Here is a 20,043-nt window from a genome sequence, read left to right on the forward strand (position 1 = left end):
TACAATGGCACTATCTAACAGTATGGAAAAAATACATGTCACCACATCACCGGCGTTCTCCGCATCACCTGGCGTAAGGGAGTATACTCGCGCCTGAGCCGCACCCCATTGGTGACCACCTCAGGGTGCCTGGTTACCTCCTCAATACTGTGGCTGTGGCGGCGCGTAGTTCAATACCGCATGACAATCTCGCATCTGATGTCTCACCTCTCCACACCAGTAGCAAACAACTGATCCTCCATTGCACTCACCCCAATGCCTCTAATGGCATCTGGAACAGATAGGACGTTGGGGACCCCCCTGATGACCTCGGTACCCCATCTCCTATTGCTGGCCCGAGAAACTGCCAGGCCGCTTCCATGAGCCCTGGCTAATACTGGTTTGAAACCCCTGAGGCAAGGGCCTCTTCTTCTGGTTCACCACTCTCTCCCCCTCCTGAATGCTGGCCTCAACCGCCATGGCCCGATCTACCAAATCAAAAAAGCTCTGAGTCAATAACGCCACCACTTATGCGCGTATACTCTGTCTTAGTCCCCTTTCAAACATCCGTGCCTTCAGCGGCTCATTCGGAACCATGCGTGGAGCAAAACGGGACAACTCCACAAACTTGACCGCATACTGCCGCACAGTCATGGGCCCCTGAGTCAGCTGTAGGAATTCTTCAACCTTAGCTGCGCGGGTGACAGCGGGGAAATACCTGTCGAAGAATACCTCCTTGAACCGGCTCCAAGTGACAACCTCCGGTTCTGGGCGCTGCTCTTCCACCATTTTCGCCGATCGCCACCATCTCTTTGCTTCCCCCACTAGTTTGTAAGTGGCATACTTCACCTTTTGCTCCTCAGTACACTCTAACACCCCCAACAGCTCCTCTATTTCCTGAATCCAATCTTCGGCTACGATCGGGTTCGGTCCACCTGCAAATGCTGGTGGGTTTGCCTGAGTGAACTGCTGAAATGTGCAACCCCTATTAGCCATTGGCTAATCCTACTCTCTAGAGTCCCTCTTATTTTCCTTTTTAGCCTGCCGCGCAATATTTCGCAGCACTGCTGAAGCATCAGCATCATCCTCGCTAGAGGTATCTCCTCCAATCACAATATCTTTTCCCCTAGAATCCATCCTATAAAATGGGACATACTCCGACTTAGAAATTTCACATTAAACATAATTAATGCAAATATGGAATGATGGAATTGATATAATATACAGGTTCTAATTAAATAATTTATATTCTAATTCTATCACAAAAACATCGATGTAAAAATCTTCATCCTAGCGTTCACTTCACACACATACCCACTCATCTTAACATTCCTACCTAAATTTTCTGAGTTCTAGTCCCTCAACCCAGAAACGAAATCATCGATGGATTTACCATGGTTTTCTGAAACTCATGACTGATTCAGAAAATCGTAAAAGTCCATCAAAAGATTTCTGCCTCCAAGCTCTCAGGCCAAAACTCATCTTAACCTACCCAATCTTATCCCTATCTTATGTCAACCTATACTCTGGTAATTATCAATCCTCAAAGTCTACAAAACCTAACAAACCTAGGCTCTGATACCACCCGTAACAACCCCGACCCGTCACGTGGGCCCGGAGTGCTACTTTAGTGATGTCAGTGTACCTGATACCTTATTCATCAAATATAAAATACACATACGTAGCGGAAATAAAATATAAAATCCTCAAATTACATTACTAGAGTTCTAATTATCTTTATACACAAATATATCCATTTTCACATAATTACATCCTATAAAACTAAACAAAAATAAAATCTCTATCTACACACTACCTACATAAAATTCACACCACTAGCACGGCTCCTCTAGCCTACTAGACCCGATCTATAGGATTTCCTGAAAAGACAGTTTGTAAAGTAAGGAAGAGGCACAACTCAGTAAGGGAAAAACTAAGTTAATGTCAGTGTGTGGCCAACATGCATTTAGTGTATAGAAAATAACTAGTTTACTAAGCAGATAAATACATTTATGAAAACATTTTTATTTTACACTCACACATACAATTAGTCGAGGATAGGGAAAATTACTCACTCATACAAGTAGCTTCCCTCTGCTCTAGTACCATTACTGCTATCAAGGCACTCGCCTTTTTCAGTTAGCCCTCGAAGTTATCTTATTAATTAACCATATTCACATAAATTAATAGATATGCATATAAGACACTTCTTGTGACAAACACGTCATTTACATCCCCATGGCACGGGTTGTGCGGCCCGAAGGCTAGACTAATGTCCTAGGGGATCCACCTAGACAGTAGTCATCTATACTCTCCGCTAACATATTCCGCGGGTACACGTAGCTCCAACTGCTGGTCCGATTGCCCTCACCCAAGGGTACATTCACCTCACGTAGGCAAATTGAACAAGGTCACCCTACACCTCTCAGCATAGGTGTGGGCGCACACGGCACATAACAAATATCTAGCAACGATACCGTGCTCACATTACACTGGTCCCCAGGGTTCCTAAAGCATATCATGCAATTTAAATAATAGAAAATATCATTTAAAACATCATTTCACATATATTTCTTGTTATTCCAAAAACCTGCCCCCAGCCAAAAATTCAATTCGGCATATAGCCGTCAAATAAAACTCGGCCCTCTAGCGTCAAATAATAATCATGGCCCTTGACCAACCAAACAATACCCGATCACTGGCTGTTAGTTCAAACCCCTGCATTTCATAAACAATTCCAGTATTTTCACAAGTATTTCCAGTATTTTTTTCACAACAATTCTAGTATTTCTCAAACAATTCAGTATTTCAAAATCCCAAATTCAGATATATAATAATTCATCCAAATTAAATCATCTGCCACATAAATTTTCACATTTTAATATATCCATATAAATAAACAAACTTTCCACCGTTCATTTTATTCAAAAATACCATATCATATATCCTACGTTTGTAAAACCCATTTCGAACAGTTGGTTTTCAAAATAACTTTTAAATTCCTAACTGAATAAATAAATAAATATATAAATTTACACCTCTATAAATTTATATAAACATAATAGTTAAATGGATTCAAATTTCATAAAATTACTGACTTAACTAAATCCCCTTACCTGATTCTGAAAAAGCCCACTAATACCCCAGCCTACGCCCCAGACGTTAAAAAAAATTCCTGAGCCCTGAAATTCAAATTTCACTATATTATTCGTCACAATCCTTAGAACAACTTTTCCTAAATTTTTCCTAAGTTCTGAACACCCTAAATAGCCTAATATAAAAGCCTAAATTATTAAACTTACCCCCGATTTAGGATTGGTACCCCGGAACTCCAATTCGAAAACTCGCTCCGACTAGATTGTAGAGAATCTCCGCACGAGTCTCCTAACCATTTTCGTTAATTAATGGGGCTTATAATTTAAGAGAAATTGAGTTAAATTTGAGATTTAACCTTACCCTAAGAGATATGCCTACGCCACTCTCACGACAGATTCGTTCCAGTAGAAATGTTGGTGGCGGCGAGCAAAGTCCAACGGTATTTTTAGATTTTTGATCAGTTAAATAACGAAAATAAGATGGAGGAGAGTGGGAGAGAGGAGATGAGGAACACGTTGAGACACAGTCTCTACGTAGAATGAGAGAAGAAGAAGAAGAAAAGGAAAAAAAAAAATGGTTCCTGAAGGATTGATCCTTTAGGATAACCTTAACTTATATATATATATAATCTATTATATTATATTATTATTATTATTATATTATATTAATAATTATTATTATTTAAAAAAAAGATTTAATTTTAATTTTAATTTATTTTATTTTATTTTTAATAATAATAATTTTTTTAATTTAATTTAATTTAACTTTTTTTAATTTCTTTAATTTTTTTTTTTTTTAGGATCACTACATTTACGATCAAACAACTCCCACTTGTCCTCGTTCATAGATGCTGACTTATCCTTTAAAGGTAAGTGCAACTCCTTCCCAAACAAATAATCTTCAATCTGCATCTTCTATAAGCCGAAATTGTTGTCGTTAAACATTTCGATCTTTGAGCTCTTTTCGTTTGACATCTTGATTCGCTAATGTAGAGATGAAATTAACTCAAATGGATAGCACGGTTGGATCCAAAACGGTCAAAAACCTTAGAAATGATTCAAGTCGTTCAAAAAACGGACCCAAAATAACTCTAAAAAACCTAATCAAAGATCATGTCAAACCTGGTCAACGATGCTGATGTGGCAGGTGCTATTAACGTGGCGCTGACGTGGATGGTGTGGGGCCCACTGCTGACGTGGCACTGTAGAACCCCCTTCCTGGCAGATTCTGTGGGCCCCACTGTGGGCCCCAAAAGCTAGCTCATGGGGTGAGACTTTCCCTCACACTTAATAACTGACCACCAAGCCTCTTCCACAACCAATGTGGGACAAACCCCAATAATCTCCCCCTCACACATCAGGCTCCAAACTCCTCACGAATTGGGTTCAGGCTCCAAACACCGCACGAATTGGGCTCACCAAATTGGTGGCACCATATGCCCAGCATCCCAAGGACAAACGATGGGCTCTAATACCACATGTTAGGACCCTGTGAGCAACCAGAAAAATTAAGACACCAGAAATTTACGTGATTCAGTCAAAATTGACCTACGTCCACGGAGCACACCACAATTCACTTAAACCGCCGGAAAAGAAAATACAATTCTCTCAAGCCTCTCTTCTCTCTTCCTCACACTCTCTTCTTCCTCTCTTCGCTCTGTGTTTTTCATCTCTCCACAACTCCTCTATTTATAGGTAGCTTGGAATCAATCACAATAAATTACAAAAAATAAAATTTAAGGAATTATATTTATCAAAATTAAATGGCTGCGGATAACATCTCCAGCTTACAGCTCACGCGCCTCCAGCTCAATTCACACGTCTCTAGCTCAACTTACGCGTCTCCTGGCTCCAGCACAACACCACCTGTGAAATAGACCCTATGTACTCACCATTATCTTTTTTCAATTTAGAGATGTGGTTCCCGGCAGAATTCCTTTTTAATAAGGCATAAAAGAATTTTGAGCTTCTGTCACTGTTATTCAAAAATCTGGTCTTAAGTTGTTGTCGAAGAAAGCTTCTGCTTGCCTTCTCAAGCCTTCCAGCTTACTCCCTCAAAGCCACAACAACCCTTTGTAATTCAATATTCTCAAGATCATCATGGAGGCACTTCTAAACATCCACCAGATCATTACAAGCTTTCACAGCTGTACTGGAAATATGGGAAAAGTGTAGTTGATTCAGCTCCTTTAGAAGGCCTTTAAGAGCTTTTAGTTTCATAGCAAGCCTATACAATTTGTACCCTTCCACTTCACTGGTCCATGCCTTGCTTACCACTTCCTGGAAATTGCAGTGGTTGCTCCGCAAATTAAAGTATTTAAATGGATTCTCCCCAAGTCCTCCTCTTCTAGTAAAGTGATTATACATGATGCATAATCTGAATAGATGTCAGGTAGTTGAAACAGCACGTGAGTCTATATACCAGTCAAAGACCATTCCTTATTTGCCATCGCCCTGTCAAGTTTACTCCAAGTCCTTCCATTAGTCCAGGTAAGGAAGCTGCCAGATGAGTTTAGATCATTTAGCTCACATTCATGAAAGCATTCCTTCATATCCTTAACATCATAAGCACATACTTCCTTCCCATTTCTCCTTTCATTTGGGCTCAGTACATTATTAAAGTCTCCTAACAGAATCCAGGGGCCTTTATTGTCCTTTAAGAATTTATAGAAAGATTGCCACATCAGTCTTCTATCAACTATTGTATGAAATCCATATACAAAGCTTACATAGAAGCTTTTGTATGAAATAAGGCATCTGATAGAATAGTGGATAACTTGAGGGTTGCATTCTACCACTTCTAACCTTACCTTCGGTGGGCTCCATATCACAGCAACTCTTCCTGCAACATGCTGACTGAAATTATTATATTAATTCCAATTTGCAAAATTCTTCTTCATCAGATCTTCTAATTTATTGGGAGACAATTTGGTTTCTAAAATTCCAATTGCATCCAGATTATTCTTTTTTAATGAGGTTGGCAACCCCATTATGTTTCAGGGGTTATTTAAAACCCCTGATGTTCCAGCTGGCCACCTTCATTTTGCTTTAGAAGGGGTTTTAACCCGTTCTCAAACTTCAGAGGATTATACTGAGTATTCTTACCTTTTTTTCTTTTTCACAACTGTAGTAAATCCCTCCTTTTTTTTCTTTACCTTTTACAGCTTGCTCCACAGACTCCTATTCAGACCCTTTTCCATTCTGTTTTTCATTGCCCCTACTGCATTCATTGATCTTTGCTTCTTTGTCATGGTTAGGCTCCCGGAATCCAATAGGTGGTTTGCATGTTGTATCTTCCTTTGGATCCATCTTACCACACTCTGATGAGACCTCCTCAATCTCTTTATCAACATAGCTAGGAGTGCCTTTGCTGCCCTCTTCTAAGTCCTCTGAAGGATCCTCCTCAACAGAATCTGACTTATTGGTACCAACATTTGCTCTGACATCTTCCCGATTAGGAGCTTCACATTGTAGCCCATTACTGTTACCAATACCCTCTTTCTCCTTATTCCTCTTTACATTGCTGGTCCCTGTCTTTGTCCTTTCAGTTTCTGAAATTTGTACAACTCTTTTAGGTTTGTATTGAAGGCCTGCGGGCTTTTTTGGGGCTTCCCTAGTGTTACAGAAGGCTGCAGAATGTCCCAAAGCCTTGCATTTAGTGCAAAATCTTGGTAGCCCCTCATACACTATCTCCTGGGTTATTTCTATATCATCTGGCAGCAGAACATTCACTTTGTATTTAATGTCTTTAGAAAAGTCCACTTCAACCATTGCCCTAGCATAGGAGATCCTAGCTCTATTTGTAGTGAGTTTATCAATACACAGCGGCCTCCTAATCTGAGAACATATTCTCCCTATTGTGCTTGGATGACACAACTCAAAAGAAAGGTCCTTCAATTGAACCCATACCGGAACAATAGTTCTCTGCTCAATCCCAAACTGGGAAAATCTAGGCATTCTCTTTAAAATAAGAATTCTTCCATACATATTATAAGGTCCATTTATAAGTACCTCATTGGCATCTTCTTCTTTGAGGAATTTGAACACGATCCACCCTTTACCATGCTGTGCAGAAACAAACTTAACTCTCCAAGATCCCATCAAATTTTTTAGAGCCTCTTTACCAGGAAATTTGCCCGTGATATACCCCACTAAATGTTTGTTCACAATACCTTCGGAGCTGTACATCTCAACTTCTGAAATCTGAACTTTCTCTTCACAGGCATCAAACACTGGCAGAGGACCACAATTGGCAGGGTCTCTATCTTTTTGCAAACAATTCTGACCATGGAACCTTTTTATTGTTCATTATGATCATATTATCGTCATGGCTATCAGATAACTTTTGTTCACTCACCTTAGGGACAATGGGATTTTTATCAAAACCTTTATTAGTTTCAGGACTCAGAGCACATGCTCGAGCCATGGCCACAACGTTATAGGTATCATTCAAGTCCATTTCATCTAACTCAGAGAATGCCTCATCACCCCATTGAATCCTCTTTGGATTCTCCGCTACACAGCACTCCTCTTCTTCGTTTCTAGAGGAGTCAGAATTTGATGAATCCATTACCTCCATCGAGCCTCTGTTAGCCATCAGTGAACTCCCATCCTTCCTTTTATTTGCAACCTTTACATCTTCGTCCTGGTTCCGATCACCCAGCACACCCCTTGTATCTCGAGGAGCCCCCCACAGCATCTCAGAAGATTTCATTCCGCTCGAAGAAGCTATGGTTCTCTGTGAAGCCAGTTTTGATAGTCTTTCGAACACTGCCATTTTTTGACCATGATTCTTTTTACTCCACTTGTTCTAGTTGCCACCTTTGATTGCTATGAATTTCAAAGCTAGGTTCCTTTCTTCCTTCCTCTCATCTTCTCTGGAAACCTTATCTGCAACCCTAGGATGACCCATGGCTACACAGAACCATACAAAATTCAAAATGACTTGGGCGGGAAATTGTACTCAACAGATCCTCGATGCACCCGAATTGATTAGGGTGTTAAACTCCTTCTTCGATCATACAAGAAGCTTTAGAAATTGTATCAATGGTCTGATTCAGCCTCAACTCCAAACGATTTCTGAATCTCGAAGCTTCACGAAAAAACAACTCCTTTCCTATTTCTCGGGTACAGCAAATCTGCACTCACAGTCTATAATCAACCCATTAACTTCAGGATATCCTACACAAGAATCCAATTCAACCACAATCACAGTTGATTGTGAAAGAATCACACAACGACGAAAGAAATTAGCCCTACAATCTCAATCCACGGACATGCACCTTCTAGCTTCTCTCTCTAACAATTTCATACATCATATTATTTAAATCCAATACAACTCAAAACTCACTCCAAATATGAGATGTGCGCGTGTGTTTTTTTTTTTTTAAGAAAACACTTTTTATAAGTATTTGCATCAATAAGTAAGGTTTAGTTTATACTAATATAAGTATTTATTTTCAAAAGATACTTTCTTAAACTAATTTTTTTTATATAAAAATAAGTATTTTTATAAAAAACTTCTCTAAAAAATATTTATCTAAAAAAATACTAAAACTAAATAATCTCAAATAACTTTTTGATAATTTTTTTCCAAATAAATACTTTTTTTTTTCCTTCCCGACAACCCTAAATCGGGAAATGAAACAACATGTACACAGAATGAGTAAATGTCGAGAATGCTATAAAAGAACGATTTTTTTCCCAATTTATCTTTTTTTTTAAAATATATTAAATAACACATTTTTTGGGAAAATAATTTCTGGAATAATTATGACGTAATCTCGTTACTTCAAATAGAGCGCTACTTGAAGTAGCGAGATTTGTCACGTGTCATTCCGAGAATTATTTTCTAAAAAAAAAGTGTTATTTAATATTTTTTTTTTAAATGATAAAAGGGGGAAAAACTCGTGACACGAGATCAATTGGGCAAGCAGATTGAGTCAAACTTAAGAGAGAAAGAAAAAGAGAAAGAGAATAGACAGATAGTACCTGTTAAACAGATTAGCTGCCAACTGTGATTTAGTTAGATTTACAACATATTAATGTAACTTAATTTAGTTTGTTATTCTTTTAGTTTGTTAGTTTTTTTTTTTTCAGATTCAGTTATATATTTTCGGTTGCTGTAATATTTTTGATGAGAAATGAGATTCAGAATTTTCTCTCTCGCTCAGCAGTTTCTTCACATTCAGAATCTCTCTTCCTCGTTCAGATAATTCTTCACATGGTATTAGAGCTTTTAGAGAAATTCTTTTCTTATGGCTTCCTCTGCAACTCCTTCGGATACTTCTTGTTCTCCTATTAACTCCAATGTTGATCCGAGCTCAAATCCTTATTACTTCCAAAGCAGTGATGGTCCAAACCTGCATCTGGTAAATAAGGTTCTTACTCAAGACAACTTTCAAACATGAAGCATGTGTGTAACAATGGCACTGAGCGCCAAAAACAAGCTGGGATTCATTAAGAGAACCCTGGAAGTTCCTCTCTCTTCTGATGTGAATTATACCACCTGGAAACGAGGTAACGACATTGTGAAATCATGGATTCTCAATTCACTGTCTGACGATGTCTATTCCAGTGTGATGTTCATCAAATCAGCAAGGGATATGTGGATTGAACTTGTAGATTGATTCTCCTTGATTAATGGACCTAGGATCTTCCAGCTACAGCAATCCATTTCTAATTTGACACAAGGTCAGATGAATATTGTTGATTACTTCACACAATTAAAGTCTTTATGGGATGAACTGATGAGTTATAGGCCAATTCCTGAAACATCTCCTGCTTCTTTGAAAATCTTGGTTGATTATCAGAATCAAGATTATGTAATGAAATTCTTGATGGGCCTGAATGAGTCATATGGTCATCTTAAAAGCCAAATCCTTCTAAGCAATCCCTTACCTCCTATAAACAAGGTGTTTGCATTGCTCGTGCAAGAAGAGAGGCAAAGGGAGATTAGTTCAGTGATTATTACTGAACCAACTGCTATGCTAGGAAGAGCTACAGGAAATCAAAGAAATAAACAGAGTTATGGGAAGAAAGACAAACCTGTGTGTTCCCACTGTGGACTTCTAGGACACATGGCTGAAAAATGTTACAAATTACATGGGTATCCTCCAGGCTATAAGTCAAGGTACAAGCCCAATGCTCCTTCTGCAAATCAAGTAATCTTGACAACCAACACTGAGCAATCTAGTGAAGTGCAGCAACTTCCATTCACTAAAGAACAACTTAGGCAGATTATGGCAATCATGCATCCTTCACCTGAAATACAGCTACAGCCCTCAGTTGCTCAAGTTATTGGACCTTTCACCCACAGTACAAGATCTTTTTCTGAAGATCATCTCTTCTCTACAATGACAGGTATTCCTTCTTGTTCATCTGCTGTTTGCACTCAAGGCAGAAAGCAAATTAGTCTCACATGGATTATTGACACCGGAGCCACTGATCATATGGTAAATTCTGTCCATTCTCTCACTACTATAACAACTTCCATCAACACATCTGTGAAATTGCCTACTAGTGCTCTTGTTCCTGTTACACACATTGGAACAATTCGTTTAACATCTAATTTGCTGCTCATTGATGTTCTTGTTTTTCCTTTTTTTGCTTATAATCTAATCTCAGCTAGTAAACTTCTTAAATCCATTTCTTGTTGTATCATTTTTCATGGCAAATATTGCTTCATACAGGACCTACAAAAATGGAGGATGATTGGATTGGGTGAAGAGAAGGCAGGTCTCTATCATCTCCTCAATAAACATTCAGCTATGTCAGTTTCCAATACAGCTTTCAATAATAATAGCTTACTCACTGTACCTGCTTCATTCTCTACCAATACTTCTGATTTTGATTTTTGGCATTATAGATTAAGACATCCATCCAAGCTTAGACTAGATTTTCTACATAAATCTGTCCCTGAAATAAAAGAATCAAATTCTGATCATTGTAATATCTGTCCTCTTGCTAAACAGCAGAGGTTATCATTTTCAAACAGCAATAATAAGTGTTCAATTGCTTTTCAACTTGTGCATTGTGATATTTGGGGACCTTTCTCTACTAAATCAATTGATGGTGCAAGGTATTTTCTGACCATTGTAGATGATCATACTCGATGCACTTGGCTATACTTAATGCAATCTAAGGCACAAGCCAATTCTTACTTGTAGTCTTTTGTTACTTTTGTTGAAAATCAGTTTCATTCTATTGTACAAGCCATACGTACTGATAATGGTGCAGAGTTTCACATGCCTAAATTTTTTATTTCCGAAGGCATTGTTCATCAAAAATCTTGTGTCTATACACCACAGCAGAATGGTGTTGTTGAACGAAAGCATCAACACATCCTTGCCGTTGCTAGATCTCTTCGTTTTCAGTCCAATTTACCTCTTCATTTATGGGGTGAGTGTGTTTTGACTGCGGTTTACCTCATTAACAGATTACCTACTCCAATTCTCAATAACAAATCTCCTTTTGAGATGCTGTTTCATAAAATTCCTTGTTACTCTCATCTTAAAGTTTTCGGTTGTCTTTGTTTTGCATTTACTATTTCACATGGTAGGACCAAATTTGATCCTAGAGCAAAGTCTTGCATATTTTTTGGTTATCCTTATTCTATAAAGGGCTATAAATTGTTTGATCCACACACTCAAAAAATATTCATATCTTGAGATGTTGTGTTTCATGAGCATATTTTTCCTTTTCAGAAATTTTCTCATAATCATTCCCCTGATATTCCTCATCCCATTTTATCAACCTCTATGTCTTTTCCATCTTCTTCCACTCCCATTGTCAGTCCAAATTCATTCACATCTGCTCCATCTTCCCACAATCCAAATATTACATCAGATCCAATTGAAGCTTCTGTTGATTCTCCAACTGATTCCAATGTTTCTATTCCTTCTATTCCTTTGAGAAAATCTTCCAGACAAATTCGATCTCCTTCCTACCTCCATGATTATCATTGTTCTCTGCTTTCTCTGAAAAATCATTCCAGTTCTGCCACTATTGTTGGTCCAGGTTGTCCTCATGACATTCATCCTTACATATCCACTTCCAATCTTTCTCTTGATCATCAAGCTTTTGTGTCCTCGGTTACCAATCTCATTGAACCTCAATCTTATAAAGAGGCAGCTTTTCATCCTGAATGGAGGAAAGCAATGGTTGCTGAAATCAAGGCTCTAGAAGACAATCACACCTGGACCTTGATTGAATTGCCTCCTGGGAAAGTTGCTATTAATAATAAATGGGTTTACAAAATTAAGTTCAACTCTGATGGCACTGTTGAAAGGCCCAAAGCTCGGCTTGTGGCCAAAGGTTTCACACAGCAAGCAGGCTTGGACTACACAGAGACTTTTACTCCTATTGCTAAGTTGGTCAGTGTTCGTTGCATTCTATCCATTGTTGCTATCAAAGGCTGGCATCTCCTTCAGTTAGATGTCAATAATGCTTTTCTTCATGGAGATCTTCATGAAGAAGTTTATATGCGTGTGCCTCCTGGATTTGATAGCAAGGGGGAGAATATTGTATGCAAGCTAAACAAGTCTCTTTATGGGCTCAAGCAAGCATCACGACAATGGTACTCCAAATTATCCGCTTCTTTGACAGAATTTGGTTACAAAGAGTCACTTGCAGACTATTCTCTCTTGACTAAGGGTAATGGTGAGTCATACACTGCTCTCCTAGTATATGTAGATGATGTGATTTTGGCAGGAAATGATTTACAGGAGTTTAAGGATTTGACACACTTTCTACATCAAATTTAAAATTAAAGATCTAGGAGAATTGAAGTACTTCTTGGGAATAGAAGTAGCAAGGTCTAAAAGAGGTATTTCCATCAGTCAAAGGAAATATGCCTTGAACATTCTTAAAGATTCAGGTTATATAGGCTCTAAGGCAGTCAAATTCCCTATGGAGCAAAACCTGAAGTTGACTACAGAAGAAGGGGACTTACTTGAAGATCCCACTGCCTACAGAAGATTAATTGGGAGGGTGTTGTATTTAACCATTACAAGGCCAGATTTATCCTATGCGGTTCAAGCTCTAAGTCAGTTCATAGACAAGCCAAGGGTACCTCACTTAACTGCAGCATATCGGGTGTTGAGATATATTAAAGCTACTCCTGGTCAAGGTCTGTTTTTTTCAGCTTCTTCAGACTTGCAGTTGAAGGCCTTTTGTGAGTCAGATTGGGCAGGTTGCATAGAAACTAGAAGATCAGTCATAGGTTGCTGTGTTTTCTTGGGAAATTCTTTAGTTTCATGAAAATCCAAGAAATAGAAGACAGTTTCTAGATCATCTGCAGAATCAGAATATAGATCCATGGCTACTACCGTTTGCAAAGTAACTTGGCTGATTTCATTACTTAAGGATTTAAAGATTGAACATACAAGGTTAGCCTTGATTTTTTGTGACAATCAAGTAGCATTACATATAGCTGTTAATCCGGTATTCCATGAGAGAACAAAATATATAGAAATAGATTGCCATATAGTTCGGGAAAAATTACAAGCTGGTGTTATCAAGACTTTGCAAGTTACTTCACAAAATCAGCTAGCGAACATCTTCACGAAACCTCTTGGACTTCATTCCTTTGCTACATTACTTTCCAAGATGGGTGTAATTGATGTTCATACTCAATTCCATCCATTTTGAGGGGGAGTGTTAAACAGATTAGCTGCCAGCCGTGATTTAGTTAGATTTACAGCATATTAATGTAACTTAATTCAGTTTGTTATTCTTTTAGTTTGTTAGTTTTTTTTTTTCAGATTCAGATATATATTTTCAGTTGCTGTAATATTTTTGATGAGAAATGGGATTTAGAATTTTCTCTCACTCAGCAGTTTCTTTCACATTCAGAATCTCTCTTCCACGTTCAGATAATTCTTCACAGTACCTTCACCGGTGCAGCTTTTATGGTTTCCAATTCCCAGAGTTGGTGTCATAAAATTGGTCAACGGTAACTCTATTCAACATTTCTTCTTCTTCATTCTTTGAGTGGTATTATTTCTTGCGAGCTCGGGGTCTGTTCATATCGGATGCGTACCGAGGTTGATTAAGCTTCTTTCAATTGCAGAGGAATTAATTAAAAGGATTGATGGCGGTAGCAGGAGGGGGGAAGCTGAGCAGTAGTAGTACTGCTTCTACTCGGTCGCTGCAAGACACACCCACACGGGCGCTGGCCACCGTCTGCTTCGTCTTCATCTCCGTCTCCATTTTCATTGAACACCTCATCCATCTCCTCTCCCATGTAAGTCCCATTTATATGTATCCACACGCATACACACTAACACTAATAATGAAATAATTACATATAACTAATTAATCAGAAGGGGTTTACATAAAAATGAATTAATGGTGCAGTGGCTGAAGAACCGTCGGAAGACATCACTGTTTGAAGCCGTGGAGAAGCTTAAATTAGGTAGAACCTCTCTCTCTCTCTCTCTCCCTCTCTCTCTGTATGTGTGTGTGTGTAGAGTTGGATGTGGATGACTGAGTTAGGTTGGGCATGGTGGATGTGGTGCAGTGCTGATGCTGTTTGGGTTCATGTCACTCATACTGGCTGTCAAGAGACCCATTTCCAAACTTTGCATACCCAACAAGGTGGCATCCACCATGCTTCCTTGCCGCACCCGCTTACTCCAATCCCATACCACCAAAGCATTACCACTTCTGCGACATCATGACGATGATGATCAGGACTACTACACAAGGACCAACCAATACCAGTTCCATCATTTAACTTGTCCCTCCTCCATGGAAGGACAATTGGCCAGTGCTACTATTGCTGACACCAGTAGCAACAAAGCCTCTGCAAATTACTGTGCTTCCAAAGTTCGTCCATACCCTTGCTTCTTTAATATAATTAATTATTTAATGATCAGCAGATAGAGAAGTTATTGATCAATTGGGTTATTGTTTCTGTTAATAATTTTTTTTCCTTTTTTAATGACCGGGTAGCTGAGACCCTTCTAACCTCCTTGTCAAATCGAGCATAAACTATTTAATGTTAATTGGAGAATGAGGAGGAGAGACCTTCAATTATTCCTCAGTACATATAATATATATTTAATGTTAACGCCTACCAATTAATTTATAGAGCAGAAGCACAAGAGAACAGGGCTGGGTGGGTGGCTAGCTAGCTGGTACATTTCCGATACGACAAAAAACTTTGCTGAAGAGAGGAGAGGGTGAGTAAGTTTTTTTCCTATTTATTATTTTTTTAAAAATATATTAAATAATATTATTTTTTAAAAAATAATTCTCGAAATAACGTCAGTGTTATTCCGAAAATTAAAAAACTCATAAAAGAACTAGCAAATGCAGCCTAAATTCCAAGGTTCCCAACCGCAATCCCAATTCCCAAACCCCCAACCGGATATTGTGTGTGGCACCGAAGCTTGTGTCTCTCTAAACCCCCAAGGCCCGAATTCCCTCCGCCTTCGCCACCTCAAGGATCCCGCTACTTCCTTCAAGTTCAAGAGCAGACGCAGCATGCTTTCGTCCGAAGTAGTTGGAAACCGCAGCATCATCACCGTTGCCACCATACCATTACCTTCACCTGCCAGTCCAAGGCCTGCCCCTAGTAGTAGGTCTGTCCGGTTCAAGACTCAAGCCTTCGTCAACCTGCCCTTCTCCTCAGTTTCAGTTTCAGGGGACGGTAACAAGAAATCTTCCGTCATTCACGACAGTCTCAGGCTGCTGGAATGGGACAAGGTCTGCGACTACGTAGCTTCTTTTGCCGGTACTTCCTTGGGTCGCGAAGCCACCAAGGTCCCCTCCCGCCCCGACCTGCCCCTCTCCCCTACAGACTCCCTGCTTCTTTGCTTCTCTCAGGGATCAGGCTCTTTAACTTCTTGTGTTTTCTTCTTTGATTTGCCAGGCCCAGTTATGGAATCTGAATAGGACCTACGAACAGAGTCTGAAATTGTTAGATGAAACCACTGCCGCCGTGCAAATTCTCAAGCACGGCGGTTGCAGCATGGACTTCTCCACCGTTGACGTTGTTCTGGTTAATAATTCGCTACCCTTTCAGTTTTTTACTAATCATGGTTACCTCCACACGAATCAATTACCCAATTTCCTGATGAGCTTATGGTCTTCCTCAGATTGGTACTCGTTAATAATACTGAGCCAAATTAACTTAAACCTGGCAGATCGCAAAAAATATTCTTCAACAATATTCGGATTTATTAATTCAAACGGGAAAGTCTCAGTTCCCAATTCTCACTTTTGAAGTTAAAATATACCACTCTTTGCATTATATAAATAGGATATTTTTGCCATGGGATTTTCCTTTTATTGCTTTCATCACCATAACACAGAGAAAAGATGGTGTGAAAATCTTAGATACCTTTCAAAGTGCTAAATGATGGTATGTTTTCTCATCTTCAAAGGTGAAATCAGCCATCCAACATGCTCGGAGGGGTCTACTGGTGGATGGCAAGGAAGCATTGGCTATTGTAGCATTGCTAAATTTTGCCAAAACTTTGCAGTACAATCTCAAAATTGCAATCAAGGAAGATGCAGATTGGTACAAACGTTTCATGCCTCTCACGGAAGTGGTAAACATAAATTTGAAATTTTATCTGATCACACTTATGTCCATATAATTGAATGATCTGTTGACATTGATTCTTTTTGTTATTTATTTGCAGATAACCAAAATGATTGTAAATCAATCATTAATTAAGTTTATACAGGAGGTCATAGATGAAGATGGCTATGTGAAAGACTCTGTGGTTTGTTCTTTATTGTCATGTTGAGTTTCTAGCTCTATTTACGTGGCTCTATACATCCCCAAAGCTACATCATTTTATTTTTTTGTTATTGGCAAAAACAATAATTCTTTAAAGAGGGGAGAGAAGAGAGACAAATAAGAAAGTGAAAGGGAAGAAGAGGGAAGAAGAAGGTGGTGGAAGAAAGACAAGAAGAAATAGAAAGAAGAAGAAGAGATGCTGTAAGCATGGTCTTAAATTTCCTTGAAATTGCGAAATTTCCGTCGAAATTTCCGATTTCTGTCACCCTTGAAATCGAAATGGCAGTCGATTTCTGCCTTGCATAATTTCCATCGAAATCTCAATGAATCATCTAAAATTTATCGAAATTTGAAATTTTAGCGAAACTTGTCGAAATTTTAACCATATGATGAAATTTTGTCAGAATTCAAATGAGAAATTTAGGAGTGAAGTGAAATTTCTATCTTAATTTATTTTATTGAAACAAAAGATTATTACAAGTGCTTTTGAAATTATATGAAAAAATAAACTTACAGTAACATTTTATTTAACCATTGTCTAAACTATCATTATTTGTGTACTAAATAATATTTAAATGATTTATGAATTTCATTTGTATTAACTGAATATGTTTAATGTACATTATCTTACAAATATGTTTAATACACATACTATTTTACAACTTTTCCACCTCCTACAAAACGTAGATGTATTTAATTTGTAATATATTAGTCCTAAAACTTATATTATTATGTTTGTTAACCATTTCTAAAGTTTCACAAACAATTCCATGCTTTATTACTAATTTCCGTTATTTTTTCAAATCAAAATTGAAATTGACATTGAAATCGAAATTTCCGTACTTTTGGAGCTTCGAAATTTGAGTCGAAATCGAAATTTAAGACCTTGGCTCTAAGTAGAAAGAAGAAAGAAGAGAGGGAAATTCTGATTAGATTCAACGTATGCCTAATATCTATGCAAGTTAAAGCTTGATATACATTGTTGGCCGGACCCACACCTAACATCTTGGTAATCTAAAATGGTATTAAAGCTATGGTTGCTAGGGGGTCTTGGGTTCTAGATTTGTTGCCCATGTTTACTGCATGGTGGTTAAAATTGTCTTACTCCCTATATGGGTGTTAGTTATTGATTGTCTATCTCTACATGTGCAATCCGTCTGCCGTGTGCCAAAAGTGATGGTGGTGGTCCTCTGTTGGTGACAACCCAGTCATGAAATAATATACATTACATATGAGACATGATATCCAAAATTCTAAAACAGTGTATACATCCAGAAGATATAGCTGTTAAACCATCTTGTTAAGGTTCTAAGCCACCAATCCTTGAGAAACAAAAAATGAAGGACCTAGCGTCTTCCACTGCACAAAAAGCTAATTGTGAGAGTGCTACTCAAATCTCTTTAAACTGCTGCAGCCCAAGTGCCACATTTCGTTTGTGACTTGAATCTCATGAGCCTTTGCTAGGTTGATTGCCACCACGTGTGGCCTAATAATCTCTAGTAACTGATTGGGAGTGGAACCATTGACCTTGGCTCTAATACGACTTATAGGTCTGTGTGCCGCTTTACGATTATCGCTAATAATAAGAGTGCTACTTAAGTCCTGTAAATTGCAACAGGCCAAGCACCATGTTCAATTGTGACTTTACCTACACCTCTAGACTCGACAACTTGACCAATAAAAGAGACATATCTCCTGTATTTCAACAGCTCTTCCATCCCGCCCTCAACAACCTAAAGAGTGGTGAGGGGGGTCAAAGCACAAAGCTTTATTTCCTTCCTATACAAGAATTTATACTCTGCTGCGTGCGCACTCCCAGCCCTTACCGGAGTGAGGCCAACAAATGAAAAGCCAAATCATATGGGTTTTTTTTTTTTCCAAGGGCAGTGTAATTGGATGTGGTTCACAGATTCAGCTGCACAGTTTCTTAACAAAACATTTATTCACCATGATCTGCCCCCGTTTGGGTGAGTTGTCGGTAACTACCCAAGCGAAAAAAGCAAGTTTGCTTGGCACTGCTGTATTTTATATGGCTTTCCATTGAAAATTAGGCTTTCCATCATTGCAGTTCTTCTGGTCTAGATCTTTGTAAAAGTTACAGCCTTGTAGATACCATTGTTGCTCAGCTTTGCTTATGTTTGTCTTGGCCTTCATGGCTCACTACTATATAAAACTGATACACAAACTGCTAAATTTCCAGATCTGATTCTTAAGCATTCCTTTCAAAAGGAATGTTCCACTCCCATGTCACCCCATCTTTTGTTAAAGCAAGGCTAGAACTAACCAAAGTGTTCCATTTTGGGCAAAGCTAGTGATTCAGAAATGGGGTTATTAATGGGATCCCCATCTTCTTTTTCCTTCAGCATGGATGCTACAATGAAGCCTTAAGCTTGAACCTTGTTTTCCCACAATTGACAAGGTCTCTAAAGCCACTACATTTAAGCCACATATTTTCAAAGCGGTAGGACCCCATTGAATTCCACCCATGTCAAGTTGGATAAGACGGTGATTGGAAATTGCGCCCCTTCCATTCGTTTCTTGTCCCAAAACCCAGGGGGCATCTCATTTATTATATTAATTTCACATTGATTTCCTTTTTTGTTACATATGTTACACACATTTTTTCCATCTTCATGAAAACATGTTTCTTTTCCTCACATCTCCGATCTCTCCCTCTCCTCTTCTTTTTCTTGGGTCATCTCATGCATCTCTTCTTTTGTGCCACAATAATTGCTTATTTTGTGTCATTTGTCAAACTAGCATTTGAATTCTTTTATTGGTTAAACCATAAGTGAACATCTATGCTGTGTGTTTTCTTCTTTACCCTTGTTATGAATTATCTAAATTTTCATCTGTTTTTTCAGAGCTCCAACTTAAAACAAGCACGCAATCAAGTGCGGACACTTGAAAGAAAGGTAAATTCCTTCTTCTTTTTTTTCCCTAGTATTTTTCTCTTTAACTGTTGCGGTTTTTGGTGGTTTATTTTGTTAGGGTAATGATTTATAGGAATGTGGGTGTAAATGCGTCCTTAGTTTGGAGTAAAGAATCATTCTTTTCTCCAACCTAATTTTTCTGGTTGCTGGTGGCTTTCTTTGGTCTGAATAAAAATTTGTATTTAAGGCTCTCTAAATACCCTTCCTAGTCCCCACACTTATACTTGTGCGTTGTCCACTGAGTGATGTGTTTGTATGTTTAAAAGGAGAAAAAGAAAAGAGG

General features: G+C 38.5%; 3 protein-coding genes across 9 annotated transcripts in view; 2 read left to right on the forward strand and 1 right to left on the reverse strand.

Moving 5' to 3' along the window:
- Positions 1-507: 507 nt before the first annotated feature.
- LOC131146651 (uncharacterized) lies at positions 508-975 on the reverse strand. The gene has a single exon (XM_058096385.1). It carries the CDS (start codon positions 973-975, stop codon positions 508-510), a length of 468 nt encoding a protein of 155 aa, XP_057952368.1.
- Positions 976-13,954: 12,979 nt separating this feature from the next.
- On the forward strand, positions 13,955-14,960 carry LOC131146652 (MLO-like protein 3). The gene is made up of 4 exons (XM_058096386.1): positions 13,955-14,028; positions 14,146-14,319; positions 14,433-14,490; positions 14,596-14,960. The coding sequence occupies exons 2-4, from the start codon at positions 14,167-14,169 to the stop codon at positions 14,958-14,960; spliced, it is 576 nt and encodes a 191-aa protein (XP_057952369.1). The 5' UTR covers positions 13,955-14,028; positions 14,146-14,166.
- Positions 14,961-15,395: 435 nt separating this feature from the next.
- LOC131146093 (uncharacterized) overlaps positions 15,396-20,043 on the forward strand; it is a 91,816-nt gene continuing 87,168 nt past the window's right edge. For 6 of the 7 annotated variants that reach the window (XM_058095391.1, XM_058095392.1, XM_058095389.1 and 3 more), the window contains exons 1-5: positions 15,396-15,842; positions 15,952-16,080; positions 16,466-16,633; positions 16,727-16,810; positions 19,692-19,742. In XM_058095391.1, coding sequence (XP_057951374.1) covers positions 15,564-15,842; positions 15,952-16,080; positions 16,466-16,633; positions 16,727-16,810; positions 19,692-19,742 — 711 coding nt within the window. In that variant the 5' untranslated portion in view covers positions 15,396-15,563. The remainder of the gene's footprint in view (positions 15,843-15,951; positions 16,081-16,465; positions 16,634-16,726; positions 16,811-19,691; positions 19,743-20,043) is intronic. The other variant, XM_058095393.1, reaches the window with a different exon arrangement.

The sequence above is a fragment of the Malania oleifera genome, chromosome 13 (genome assembly GCF_029873635.1).
Source record: "Malania oleifera isolate guangnan ecotype guangnan chromosome 13, ASM2987363v1, whole genome shotgun sequence".
In the NCBI taxonomy this organism is placed as follows: Eukaryota; Viridiplantae; Streptophyta; class Magnoliopsida; order Santalales; family Ximeniaceae; genus Malania; species Malania oleifera.

Coding starts and splice junctions, on each gene's coding strand:
- LOC131146651 (XM_058096385.1), bottom strand. CDS start 975: ATGGCTAATAGGGGTTGCACATTTCAGCAGTTCACTCAGGCAAACCCA.
- LOC131146652 (XM_058096386.1), top strand. CDS start 14,167: ATGGCGGTAGCAGGAGGGGGGAAGCTGAGCAGTAGTAGTACTGCTTCT. Junction 14,320..14,432: donor TCATCCATCTCCTCTCCCAT/GTAAGTCCCATT, acceptor TTAATGGTGCAG/TGGCTGAAGAACCGTCGGAA. Junction 14,491..14,595: donor CGTGGAGAAGCTTAAATTAG/GTAGAACCTCTC, acceptor GATGTGGTGCAG/TGCTGATGCTGTTTGGGTTC.